The sequence below is a fragment of the Lissotriton vulgaris genome, chromosome 9, assembly GCF_964263255.1.
Source record: "Lissotriton vulgaris chromosome 9, aLisVul1.2, whole genome shotgun sequence".
Taxonomy (NCBI): domain Eukaryota; kingdom Metazoa; phylum Chordata; class Amphibia; order Caudata; family Salamandridae; genus Lissotriton; species Lissotriton vulgaris.
Genome location: NC_141697.1, coordinates 547,144,990 through 547,158,130, shown reverse-complemented (window position 1 = coordinate 547,158,130; position 13,141 = coordinate 547,144,990). Strand labels below are relative to the sequence as shown.

Here is a 13,141-nt window from a genome sequence, read left to right as displayed (position 1 = left end):
CACGGGACCCCTGCCCTAATGGCGGGCGGTCCCGAATTCCGACAGGATGGCCCGTCATCCTATTGAGCCCCATAGAGTCTGCTGATCTTCTCCAGGCACTCACCTACAGCACAATGGTACTAGTGTCCAAGATAGCCGGTCTGTTCAAGGTAGACATGTTTTCTTTTTAAGCAAATTGGCAGCTGACAACACACCCATTACGTTTTACTGTTTAGTTAGTAAGTATTGTCTGTGTTAAATCGGCTGCTTTCTAGACTCAGGCTATAGAGTTCATGATGTAACAAAAGTAGATATACAAATAATGAAAGTAAGGCAGCTAACACTGGTTTTTGGGACTTTCTCAAACGCTTGTGGTGTCCCCATATGCAGATGATATCCTGGTTTATTTACAAAACCTGAACAGGACGGTATCTCTGACAAGTTTGCAGCGGTGTCCGACCTACAAACGAATAAGACAAAAAAACATTTGTTCTCTCTGAGAGGACCGGGTCGGCCAGGAGCAGGTATCCCACAGGACAGAGATGGGAAGAAGAAAAATTCCACTATCTTGGCATATGGATAATGCGTAGCACAGGGCCACATTATGATGTTAATGTGGGGGCACTGCCGAGAGACCTGGACTTATTCATGGAGTTCTGGGTTAAGCTGCTGCACTTGCCGGACGTTTGGCACAGGGTGATCTGTAAAACATTGAAAAGGGCTGCCTCTGCTGAAGGACCAGAAGCGCAACAGAGGACTAAGGAGCAGTGGCAAGCTGCTTGCTCGGACGATCTAACAACGTTGGAATGGACAAGGGCTCGTGCAAAAGTTAAATAGGAATTTTCCAACGCTAGGTTCAAACTAATTCAGTTTAATTATTTCCACAAGACATACCTGACACCTCGCATGCTGACTCGGACTGATTAGAACAGGTCGGTAGCGTGCGGGAGGTGCAGGATACGTACGGCAGAATTTATCCATATGACATGGACATGCCCCATGTGGGGAGGCTTGCGGGAACTGTAGTAGAGAAGCTGTCGCGCATAGTGACACACCGGCTGGAAGGGTCGGTTGAACTGGCCTGCTTGGCATTCTGAACAAATGAAAGCTCTGCAAAATGAGCACACCACTGGTGACACTTAGCTTGGTGTTAGCCAAACAAAGATTAGCAATACCCTGGGTAGCACCACAGGGCCCACAAATCCTTGAGTGGATAAATACCTTCTGGCATGGGCCACAACCAGCACATGAAGTTAACGAGAGGGGATGCCAAAGTAAGGGAGGACCTGGCAGTTTGGGCAGTTACAATTAAAAAGATTATGGACCACCATGGAGACGGATCTCTTTAAAAGCCCACAGAGGGGAGTTTGGGATGTATACAAAAAGATGAAGGGGTGGCTACCAGGGGATATTTTCTGTCTGACGATAATAGTAGCTCATACTGTACTGTACACCTAAGAAATTATATAAGTGGGAAATACTAAGGAATAGTTGCTATCACTCTGCTTACATGTTGCTTGTGTGCCTTGAAAAAAGTCAATAAACAGATTTCCAAAAGAGAAAAAAATAACCTAAGATTTGAAATGTTCATTTGGAAAAAAATTAATAAAAGCGATGCAGTAGGAATGAATCTGTCAAACTAGACAAAATCGATGTTAACATGAACTATTTGATAAGGAGTCAAATTAAAAAAAATACATATTAACTTAAAACACCCCAAAAAATGATTGTAGAGAACTGGGCAATTCTCTTGACAACCAGTGATAAATGATCAGGTAGTTGTTGCCAGTAAATTGTCCACTATAAGACAACAAGTGGATTGAAGAAGTGTTTACCATTCAATGCCAGTTTGGGGTTTGGTGGCCATTCTTGCAGCTGGTGCGCCAACGCAAACTTTATACTGGACCTATCCAGCCTGAAGTTGTACTTAATTTGAGCTTCAAAGGAGGCTCTGTATACCAGCCAAAATAAATTTTCCACATAAATACATCTACTGATCACTATACCCCTTAAAGTAAGACCAGACCTAGGATCCAGAGATCATGCTGCGAGCTAGGAGCTGCTCTAGAAAGGGGGGCCTGACCAACCAAAAGCAGATAGAGGAAAGCACTTGGCCAGGATAGCATACCTCCTGGTCCAGAGAACTGAAACATGAGTTGAGGTCACATTAAAGGAGTGAGCGCCACCTTAACTATAAGGTCCCTGCAGCCCTGTTGGACACAAACAAACCTTTATCTTCATCCTTCATAAAGTGGATGACCTGCAGCAGGTCTTCCAGAACCCAATAGTTTTAAATCGTCTTCTCCATCCCTGCCACCATGATTGTTTCCATCCAGGGAGGACCTGGCTTGGAAGTTTGGGCTGGACTGGACAAGTGCCATGTGCGCCGACTACAACTCCAAAGCCTCAAGGTATTTTCTTTATTGATTTCGAGTGTATACAGGAGAATAACATACATATTTCATACAATGCTATGAGTAATTGAAATATGCAGTGGTACATTAGATACTATTGAGTTCAACTCGTTCTTGACTGTGACTGGGTTGTGCACAATAAAGTCGCACTTGCAACTCAAGAGCCTAATGGCCTTCCCCCTTTTTTCCACATAAAGCCTTTTGTTTTGGTCCACGTCTAATGAACAGCCCATGTCAGGTCATTTAAGGGCTCGTTTTATTTAGAGAAGTTGCAATATAAATAAATCTCAGTTTGACAATTATTTCTTAAACTGCATTCTCAGAGGCGTTTTACTTCTTGAACTGGTTTTCTCTAGTGTATGGAGGTTTTATACTGTTGGTAAAATATTTGTGAGGGGGTGGAGGTGCGACTGAAAGGTGCTTGGGTGATATAAGGTAGTTGGTCAGCAAATCTGCTTACTCTCTCATTTGTTTCATGTAAATACGTTTTACACAGGCATGGTAATGATTGTTTTTTTCTATCTTGTTTAGTTTCATCCTTGTTGTGAGATAGCCTCTCAATCACTGGAAGTTAGGTCTGCCTATATAACGTTGTAAAAACAAAATAAGTGAGGTATAAGCCAAACTTGTTGGTCAATGCATCAAAGAGAAGCCCCCAAGCATGCTCCAGCTCTAGGGCACAATTAACTTGGACACAGGGACAATGCTAACTAAAGTCTCTTGTGTGCTAAGGAGTTATAAACACATTTTCAATTAAAGCTCTCCCTAGTTTTCATGACAGATCTATGTTTTAAGTGTTCTATTTCAGTTTTTTCTAATGTAGAGACTGGTGCTGACGTTAAAGTGCTAGTTACATTGTTACACAATCTTAGTTTAAAACCCAATGTTGAAGTAGGCCTTGATGATTCAATAGTGCTATTCTATGAGAACTAAGAGTCTAAAGGACCTATCCAAAAGCCAGTACTGTTCCCAGTGACACCAGTAGTAAACTGGTCCAAAGACATAATGCTTTCTCGTCAGTACCGATTTCCCCAGGACCATAAACAAGCATTTACAATGCAATGGTTTCGCCTTTGGAAAAGTTAGAGCTATTGGCATTGTAAATGACAACATTTGTCTTTATGTGTTGGTTTTAAAAACAGATAAATAAATGGCATTGTCATTTACATTGCCATTAGCTTAGTCTCTCGCAAATGTGAGACCTATTGCATTTGCACCCACACATACACACAGAGCTGGGCCCTATTCTGTGAGCGAGGCAAGATTACAAAACGGAGACGTGTTCAGAGGGAGGGGCTCTTGCATGGCTGCCGTGGGTGGGTAGGTGGATTGATGTTTCCCCCTGACAGCTGGGACTAAATATTTTGCTACAGGCTTGGTCAAAGCGCACTTTCTCCGCCTGCGTCAAGGATACGCTCCCACGTAGGGCTTCTGACTAAACAGCTCGAGGTTTTAGCTCCTCGCCGAGGAGGCCCGTTGAAGATTGAGGCCCGTCAGGGTGGCGAGTTCCTGTACTGATTGGGCATGGCTGGGCAGCCCAGGCTCTTCTCCTTTTGCGGCAGGGCGAGGACTGATTTCCATATAAGTGGCCCTCCCCTGTAGGGGCGCTTAGTAATTACTACTGGCGGTATGGGCAGATTCGAATATTCCCATCGATCTAAATGTGGTCCTGTCACTACTCGAAGCAGCTGTTAACAACACAAAATCATTAGTGATGGCATCCAGGCGCTATGTTCAGATGCAAGAGGCGCTGGCCAGCCACAGAGGAATGCGCCAGCAGTGACTTCCATTAGCACCCGGCGTCCAGCTTCAGAAGAATTATCCCCCAAACACATTCTTTGCAATCCTACATACTCTATATAGATTACACTGTCGGGGTTTAAACATAAGAAGGATGTCTCAAAAATGGTGGCGGGGCAGTGCGAGGTGACCTGGGTTGAGGCGCTCGGATAGCACTGTAGGCTCGGGTCAATAATGTGTTTCATCAGACTCGAGTGGACGAGGCCAGAAAACGAACGGCAGGGGGTGATGCAGGATAGAGGAGTATTATTGATAGTATTATTAAACAACAACAGTTCGGTATTAAGCTCTGAACTCCAAACACGGTAACACTACGGACACAGCCCAGAAATCTCGAACGGCCCATAGTGGATGTGCTGTAGGGCAGGGGGGCCTTCGAAAAGGACCTGGAAATAAGCTGACGGGAGCTGCAGGACTGCCAAGGGTTCGGCAGTGACGGAGGGTGGTTGCTGTTGGGCTGCATACACTTCTAATGGGGGGGCGGTCTCAGCAATGAAAGAGTGGGAGCTCCTATCGAGCAGCGGGTACCAGGGGCTCGGTTTTTATGTTATTTGAAGAGAAGGATAGCAGCGGACAACGGAGAAACGGGGGAGCGGCATTGAGGGGGTTGCGCCATTGGGAAAGAGGGGCTAGTGGAAAGCCAAAATAAAAGCAGGACCCTCATCCAAGCAGGCAATGCAGCGGGACAGGAAAACTTGGATGGCAAACCGCGGGGTGCTGACCGGGCGGAGAGGCTCATTGCACGAGGACGGTTTGGAAAGCATTTGACCTCTGCGAGGAACCCTCCCATTCATCCCCTCCGGCCAGAACCATTGGGCGGGCTGGCTGGCTGTGTGATCGGGTAAGAAAGGAAAGCACCTAGATCTGCCAGGGAGAGGGGGTGCCCAGAAACAGTGTAGAGGCTATTGAGAGCGCTACAGGTTAAGGGGGTGTCTAGTGGGCACTCCAGGGTCCTCTGAGGGAGACGGGGCGCTTTAGCTGCTCTCGCCAGGGCAGGAGGAGAATGAATAGCCGGGAGAGCGCACCTGCCTGGAGAGATCACACCGCACCAGTCACCGTTGCCACAGCACACCTGGCCTCCAGGCACTGGCAGCGGTGTGTACAAACAAACATTCACCAGCGCCAAGTCCATGCCGTCTGCTGCGGCCCAGTGCCCTCGGACGCACCATTGCACACATCTGCCCAGTCTAGAGATGAATAATCCCCCCATCATCCATGCCTATTCTTTCAAATGTAGATTGTTTCTGTGTTTTAGCAAATAAAACGCGCAGAGCAACGAGAAGTCGACGGGCCCCGACGCCATCTTGGGCGGAATGACAAAAACACGCCTTGCAGGAAAAAAAAAAAGCAACCGCCCACCGCCGCAATGACGGCAACAAAGGGGATGGATGAGAAAAAATCTCAGGAACGCCCACGAGTCGCCTCCCAGAATGACGGACGCCTCTCTCTTCCAATGGCTAGCCTCCATTTATGGAGCTAGCCAATGAAACAGAGAGGCGGGAATAAGCCACATACTGGTACACAAAAGTTTTCGCCTGCGCGAAACGCTGGTTGCGCAGCTGTTCGCCAGGCGAAACCTAAAAAGGGTCTCAGAATGCACATTTCAGAAATCTTTAACAACCAGTAAAGCCAGATAACTTTGCAGTTTATAAATTCTCTGAAAGGACCACCAGCCAGTAATATATGCCAAAACTTCAGTTGGAAATTTGGAGAAAGGTACAACTTACCTGGCCCCCTGTGTCGTTTTTCCATCCATATGTAGCAGTTGCTCTGCGCCACGCCAGTCTGCGAGTCGAGGAAGGGGAGGCGCACACTCCTTTCTGCGCACAACCGGGCATTATAGTTGTGACACTGCTCCATGGCATCCTTGTAGTATTGTTCTCCGAGACTACAAAAAAATGAAGTCAGGAAATGCTTATTAGAGTAAATAAGGCTAAAAAATGGAGTATAAGCGATAAAGCATTGTGTAGAGTTACAGGCCTGTCACGCTAACTGTGTTCCAATAAGGGTAACAGAGATAGAACATATCTTACAACGTGAAAATAAAAGCTTTATATAGACATGGCTCGAAGGAAAAAAAAAATCCTGAAAAGCTTTATGAACAGAGAGAAACACTATAGAGACACAAAGCTTTAGTCTGAAGAGTTTTAGAGTCAATAGGTCTATTGTCATTATGTTTTAGTTGAGCCCACCCTATAAAACAATACAAATTACAAGAGGTGTTATATACATTAAAGGCTACAATGTATCGTACATATGAACAAACTCATTTTCAGCTAGTAAGAACGCACCCCCTCCTCCTTGCTCTAAAGATATGCAGTATGTTCTCTTCTAAAAACCATCCACACAACAAGCACATTCTTAAGTGTATTTTCCGAGTGGGTCGCAATAGACCCACTCCATTAATATTCATGAGGCAGGTCTCGGTTTGCGAACGATTGGAAATAGCAACAATCACAGGGATGATGGCCTGTTAGGTTCAGCAGACCACCATGTCTGTGATTGCTTTTCAATAAGGCACTTATTTTTTTTTAAGCAGCCGGTTTTCCTTTAAGGAAAGAGTGTGTTTCAAAAAGAACAAGCATTTACAATGCAATGGTTTTGCCTTTGTTAAAGTTAGAGCGATTGGCATTGCTCTTGACATTATTTTTATTTATGTTTTTTTTAACATAAATAAATGGCATTGTCATTTACAATGCCACTAGCTTTATCTCTCGCAAATGACACACACCAACACCCACAGAGAGCCCCCCCAACACACACAAACCCCCCCCACACACACACCCACACAGAGCCCCCCCACACACAGCCACACAAAGCCCCCCACACACACCCACACAGAGCCCCCCCACACACACACCTTCTGGCCCATTATCTTTTCTCCTCATCAAAATAACTGCCACACCCCTTTCTTTGTTCTGAAAGTGGTAGGTAGCAAGCCATTTCAAATCTAGGGGGCTGTGGCCTAAAGAGAACTTTCTGAGGGCATGGAAAGAACAGCAGTCTCCTTTTTCATGGATGAGCATCCCCTAGCTCGGTTCTTATGCTCCACCTGTCTTTCTTTGATACTTCCTCCATTCTTTCCATAGTGTCAACAGTAACAGACTGATATCTTGTAAAAACAGAAGGGTAACTGGATTAAGGCCAGTACTGCTTGCTCTATCTTTCAATCCCTAAACATGACAAATTAACTCCTAATTTGCCAATTGAATGTATTCTACATTTTTGTGTTACTGTGTAGTACATAAAAGTGACAATACAAATGCAAAGTATTGATTACATGTGTGTAATACAGCACTTCCAATATGGACTAAAGCTTCTTGTTTGATACCCATTTTGGGTGGGAATTAAGGTATTTTACATTATTTCTGGGAATATAAACACAAAAAGACATTCAAAATTTACAAATATAAAAACCCTAAAGGCAATGCATGTTCATTTGTAAAGCGAAATGTCTATTTTGGAAGTACTTGCTACAAAATTGGAAAATAAAATCATTAATCGTGGTAAACCAGTTTTAAAAACCATGTAGAAAAATACACATCCATTAAAATGGTATAAAAATGATGGAGAAATGGATCTTTTGGGCCTAAATGATGCCATCATGTCAACCTATCGATTACCAACACCCCTGAAATATGTTTTTTTAGGATTTGTCAATGGGCAGTCCATCATGGCAAGACTCCATTATGCTCAATAATTGTCAATGGTACATGTTATATTAGCGATATGCGAATAGCTAGCAATACACATTCTTTTAATATATACCATCTAGTAGCCAGTCGTACCTTCCCGTGACATTGAAGGATTCCATCATCGCCCGCACCAACCCCTCCATGGTGAGAGACCTGCCCGGTCGAGGGGGGGAGGGGGGGGGGGGTGTATGTGCCTACATTGGGCCATTGGCCCCTTTTATCCCCCCCCTCGCCCTAACTAGCCTACCCCTTGATTTGGTGGAGGTTCGCCTCATTTCAGAGGGTGCCAATCCTAGTCTGCATGCAGATGGGGGCGGGGAGAGCCTCCTGCCTCGGACGGCGTTTTACTCGGCCTGGGGCCTTTATCTTCATAGTGTAACAGGCCAAGTTCAGGAAAGCTGTTTTCTGGAATGGGTTGGGCCTCCGAATCTGACAAAAGTATCCGATCGGGCATTGAGTTGAAGCAGGAGCAGGCGGCAAAATGCTCAATGATGGTGGACGAGTGGGGCAGTCAGCGTCAAGGATTAATCTGTCTACAGACCTCTGACAGGCTGCCACCTGTAATAGCCACATCACTGGCATTAACATAGCAAAAGGCGTTTGGCCATGGCCCCCACCATCAAACCTCTTCCTGTGCCTCGGGGGCTTGGACGGCGAACCCGTGCTCTTCGGGGTGGGGGGCGCGGGGGGCCAATGTGCAAGCCGTGTACGGCAGAGAGTGTCTGGGGGTGGGGGGGGGGGGAGTGGGCGGGGGTCGCGTCTGAAAATAACAGCCCCTGGCAGTACAAACCCACACAAACACTGACACGGGTAGTGAGCTGAACCCTTCCCCCCACGGACTGGAGCGGAGACGCTGAAAATACCAGGCGCGGGACGGTATGCTCACACACCGGGAGGAAGTGACCTGTAAGCAGGGCCCTACACCACACCCCACCCCCACTCGAATCTGCAGAACAATGCAGCTAGGCTAGCTGGAGGGAAAGATCTAAAAGGGAGTCCGCGCGTCGGAATGAGACACGGATTGTGATTTTGGGCGGGGGGGGGGGGGGGGGGGGGTGCAAAAAAATCAAGCATGCTGTCAAATTGGTGCGCTCTACCTTTAAAAACCTAAGGCGTGCAGGGGGAAACAACTGCATGCGGCAGGGGCAATGCGCGAACCTTCCCTCACAGTGATCATCGGGTTTCTTAAACAGTAGCAGCACTGAAGCACCCTACCCCACCACCCGAGGGGACTCCGGGGCCTCGTGCTACAAACACAGGCAGAACCCGAGATCCTGCCCCGTATCACAGAGTTCTCACTGAACTCCCAGGAATGGCCCAGTTCCGTCCGTCCCAGGAAGAGGATCGTACATCGTAAACCCTTTGAGAATCCTGGAAAGCTGCAACTCGCCGCGGCCTTGTTGCGCTCAATGCACACCCGCAGAACGCGACAGCCTCGATCCTGCTTCTAAACACGTATAGAGACCCGGACAGGAAGCAAGCACAACACAGAAGAAACCCGTGCTCTTCGGGTGGGGGGCGCGGGGGGCCAATGTGCAAGCCGTGTACGGCAGAGTGTCTTGGGGTGGGGGGGGGGGGGAGTGGGCGGGGGTCGCGTCTGAAAATAACAGCCCCTGGCAGTACAAACCCACACAAACACTGACACGGGTAGTGCGGGAACGGGAGCCGAGGCAGCGGTAGGGGGCGGGAACGGGGCCGGGGAGACACGGAGAGCGGGAGAGGGGGTGGGAACCGGCAAACATTTCGCTCACCTTCCGCACCCGACGCTTGAGCAGTGCCTCCGCTGCAAACACTCGCTCCCCAACAGCCGAGAGCTCCATGTCCGTCCCGTTCCCTACAGTGCCGGCAATGCCGGACCAGACTCGGGGGCGTTCCCGGCGTCGCGTGACGTCGGCAAAAGCCAAAGAATGTCGGGAACGCCCCCGTGTCTGGTCCGGCATTGACGGACAGGCCCCTCGTCCAATGGCAAGGCTCCATTTACGGAGCCAGCCAATGAATGACGAGGGCCGAGCCAAAGCACACTACAATTCTCATCAGGTTTTCGCCTGCGCGAAAAAGCTGCGCAGAAAGCGCAGCTTTCGCCAGGCAAAACCTAAAAATGAAACATTTTTTGGGAGTAGTTCCTACTTAAAGTAGGTGGTAAAATGCAAATGTTTTGCGACGGCATTTCGTTCGCAAAACATGCACACATATCACTACGATTAGGTATTAGGAAGAGATGGCCTAAACACGCCCCTTCCTAATACCACATTGCAACCCCACGTTGAAATTCGGTAATAAGTTACCAAATCGCAAATTGGGCCTTTGTACATTGAAAAATTACTTTTTTTGTTCGCAATCAGGCCGTTTGCGAACTAAAACAAGCATTTGCAATGCAATAGGTCTCGCATTTACACAAGTTTAAGCTATTGGCATTGTAAATGACACTGCCTTTTATTTATGTTTTAAAAACAAAAATAAAAGGCATTGTTATTTGCAATTTTAATAGCTCAAATTCAAGTAAATGCGAGACTTATTGCATTGCAAATGCTTGTTTGTTTTGTAAAGCGGTTGTATTTTAAGCATCCCACTGATTTCAGAGTGGCTATTAATGATGCCTGATAGCTTAAGGCTACCAACTGCTTTGTGTAAATGTACTCCATCACAGAAGTACTTGTTAGCTGGCACCACAAGAAATGAGGTGGTATTTTGCCTTCAGTTACAGAAAGCGAGCTTCTTTCGGGCTTGAGTGACGTGCTTAAACCTGGAGACATTGTCACGCTGCAAACATGATATTTGCATGTGTGACTCCGCTGAAGAAGTGTCTTGTTTAGAACACCATTCAGTCTGTGTGCTTTGATGCTACTGATAGCAACCCGCCCGCTGAGGGCCTCTTACTCATAAAGTGCCTGGATCCGATTACTGTGTAAAGTGAATTCTTGGTAGAGGCCATGTTTTCAAGAGTGTCTCTTTTTGACAGAATGCTTGGTTCTTGGGTTGAGAGAACACAAAAGAAATGCGTAAAAGAAATGCGTCGCGGCCGCGAAATAAAACAAGTTGCTCTCATTGCCCATAGTTAAAACCCTTGCTACTCATCTGTGACGCTCGTCTCACCATCAACTTGTGCAGGCATAACACTGATCACCAATACAGGCTCTTCTCATTTCCCAGGAGTGCGCCTTGCATTGCCTACTACTGCCAGGTACTTTTGTAGGCGGCTGGTGCACAATAAAATTGCTGACAGTAGTGCAAATTAGGCCCAATGAGTCCCGGGACTTGGGATGAGACTACCAATTGACGGTGCCAATCGTAATGGCGTTTTTGTAGGGAGGTTCTTTATGTGGAAGGTGTTATATGTAGGAAATGACTGTCCAACAGGAGGCTGTGGATGGAGCCCCGAACAGAATTATAGTGTCTGGGGGATATAAAGAGGAGTGATGACCATATGTGAGGAAAGGCTGGACAGAGGCTAAACAGCCCCCAGGGGAAAACATTGTGTCTCTTAGGGCTTGAATGTTTGAGTTGTATGGTTTAAGTGGCCCTAATGTTCACCGAGAAACCCACTGAAAGCAGGGCTGTCTATGAGGTGCATGTGAAGTGGTTGCCAGAAAAATATTTTTGCCAACGGTACCAGCTATGAGATGGCTTCATCCAGCGACATGGGAATGTAGTAATCAATAACAGCAAACCCCTGCCAATTGGTTAATTCAGATGACGTGAAACAATGTGTAAGGGTGTCAGTCACGCTCTGCGGGTGGAGACATTGTATTCAGCTGCAAAAGCGTCTGTTCCCTGGTCCTGCTTGTCCTGTTACCCTTTCAGAGCCCTCTCTATATTGAAGCCCCGGCAACCATAACCACCAGGACCTCATTTATGTGGTGCATGTAAGGAATGTATAGCGCGTGCACCAAGCTACAAAACACCAACGCGCAGTACAAGGGTTGGTGGTTAGATTAGGTGCCTGTAACTAGTGGATTAGTGGGGTGGGGGTACAGCAGGCGACTGGCATTCTGGATGGGAGGTGAAGGTGGTTTTGGGTGGATAATGCGGCCAGCGCTGAAAATGGGTGGCTTTCTGATAACAGGATCGAATGAAGTCGGAGAGCAGTTACATGGGTTTGCCCCCGAACATGTACGGTTTTCGTCACTCTGTCGAAGGAGAGTCTCTGCTCCCAAGCCCAGAGCGGCAGCACTTCGGGCCCGCCTGCTGCCAGGAGGCATTAATATTCCACACCAGCCCTGCTTCGTCTAGCTGGTTGGGTGTCTGCGCATCATCTCACAAGGCTCTGCACAGAGGGCACAAGGGCAAGCCGGCCAAGGAGATGGGTAGAGAAGGCTAAGGAGAGCAGGGTACAAGCTGGGCTAGAGACATGGGTACAATTTTTTTTTTAACGCAAGTGGTGACGCGAGTTGTGCGCACACGTGGGCGCGCGACAGGAAAAAGTGCTGTACACGCCGCGCACGCGCGTTGTAGCAAGCTGGTCGCCTGCAAGCCTGTGGTGCGTAGCACTTTTGAACCCCGCTTACTAAATGTCTCGCTGACAGCGCATGCGCGCTGGCTCAGCGAGACCTAAAAAAAGCTTTGTGCATCTGACTCTAAAAACGATGACAGCACCAGTGCATTCTTTCAGGGGTGTCAAATTTAATAAAATATCTACTTGTCCATGGGGCAGGTTGCTTCATAAATCTACTTGTCTTGTAACAAAATCCACTTGCCCCTTTGGTGCCATGTAGTGCAGCGACAAATTATAGCAGCAATCTCATTATATAGGATCTCGGATATAGCCTTTCTGGTTATGCCAGGGCTCATACCATAGTGATGTTTGAATTCTTGCAATCCCCTTATGTTCCGCAGATCTACATGCTGAGGCTGAAGGTAGTGATAAGCAATAGTTCCATGGTTAGATTGCCCTTTTGAGTCTGTGCAAACCTACTTGCATGTTTTAAGGGTTTTCAACAACACTTCTCTAATCTTTTCCCATACTGAGAAATATTGGAAGTGTACTCCTCCTGACAATAGCAGATGTAAACCTTCTTCCAGAGTTGGGAAAAGTGGTTGTAGGGAAAGTGAACTTGCTCTCAGATTTTCGCATGAGCAAATCTACACATGCATATTTGCTCACGCTAAAATGCAGTTCACACATATATTCTACTATTTCTTGTCCTTCGTCTGTACATTCTTAGGAAGTCACGAAAGCGGTATTGCTACACTTAATGCAAGGACATATAACATGGGTGCACTTTTGAAACTATCTTTAATAATTGGGCCCCTAAT

At 47.1% G+C, this 13,141-nt stretch overlaps 1 protein-coding gene across 9 annotated transcripts in view; it reads right to left on the bottom strand.

The window, feature by feature from the left end:
- DPF2 (double PHD fingers 2) overlaps nt 1-13,141 on the bottom strand; it is a 384,345-nt gene that overhangs the window by 347,414 nt on the left and 23,790 nt on the right. For all 9 annotated transcript variants that reach the window (XM_086938040.1, XM_086938042.1, XM_086938046.1 and 6 more), the window contains exon 2: nt 5,921-6,081. In XM_086938040.1, the coding sequence (XP_086794166.1) occupies nt 5,921-6,081 (161 nt within the window). The remainder of the gene's footprint in view (nt 1-5,920; nt 6,082-13,141) is intronic.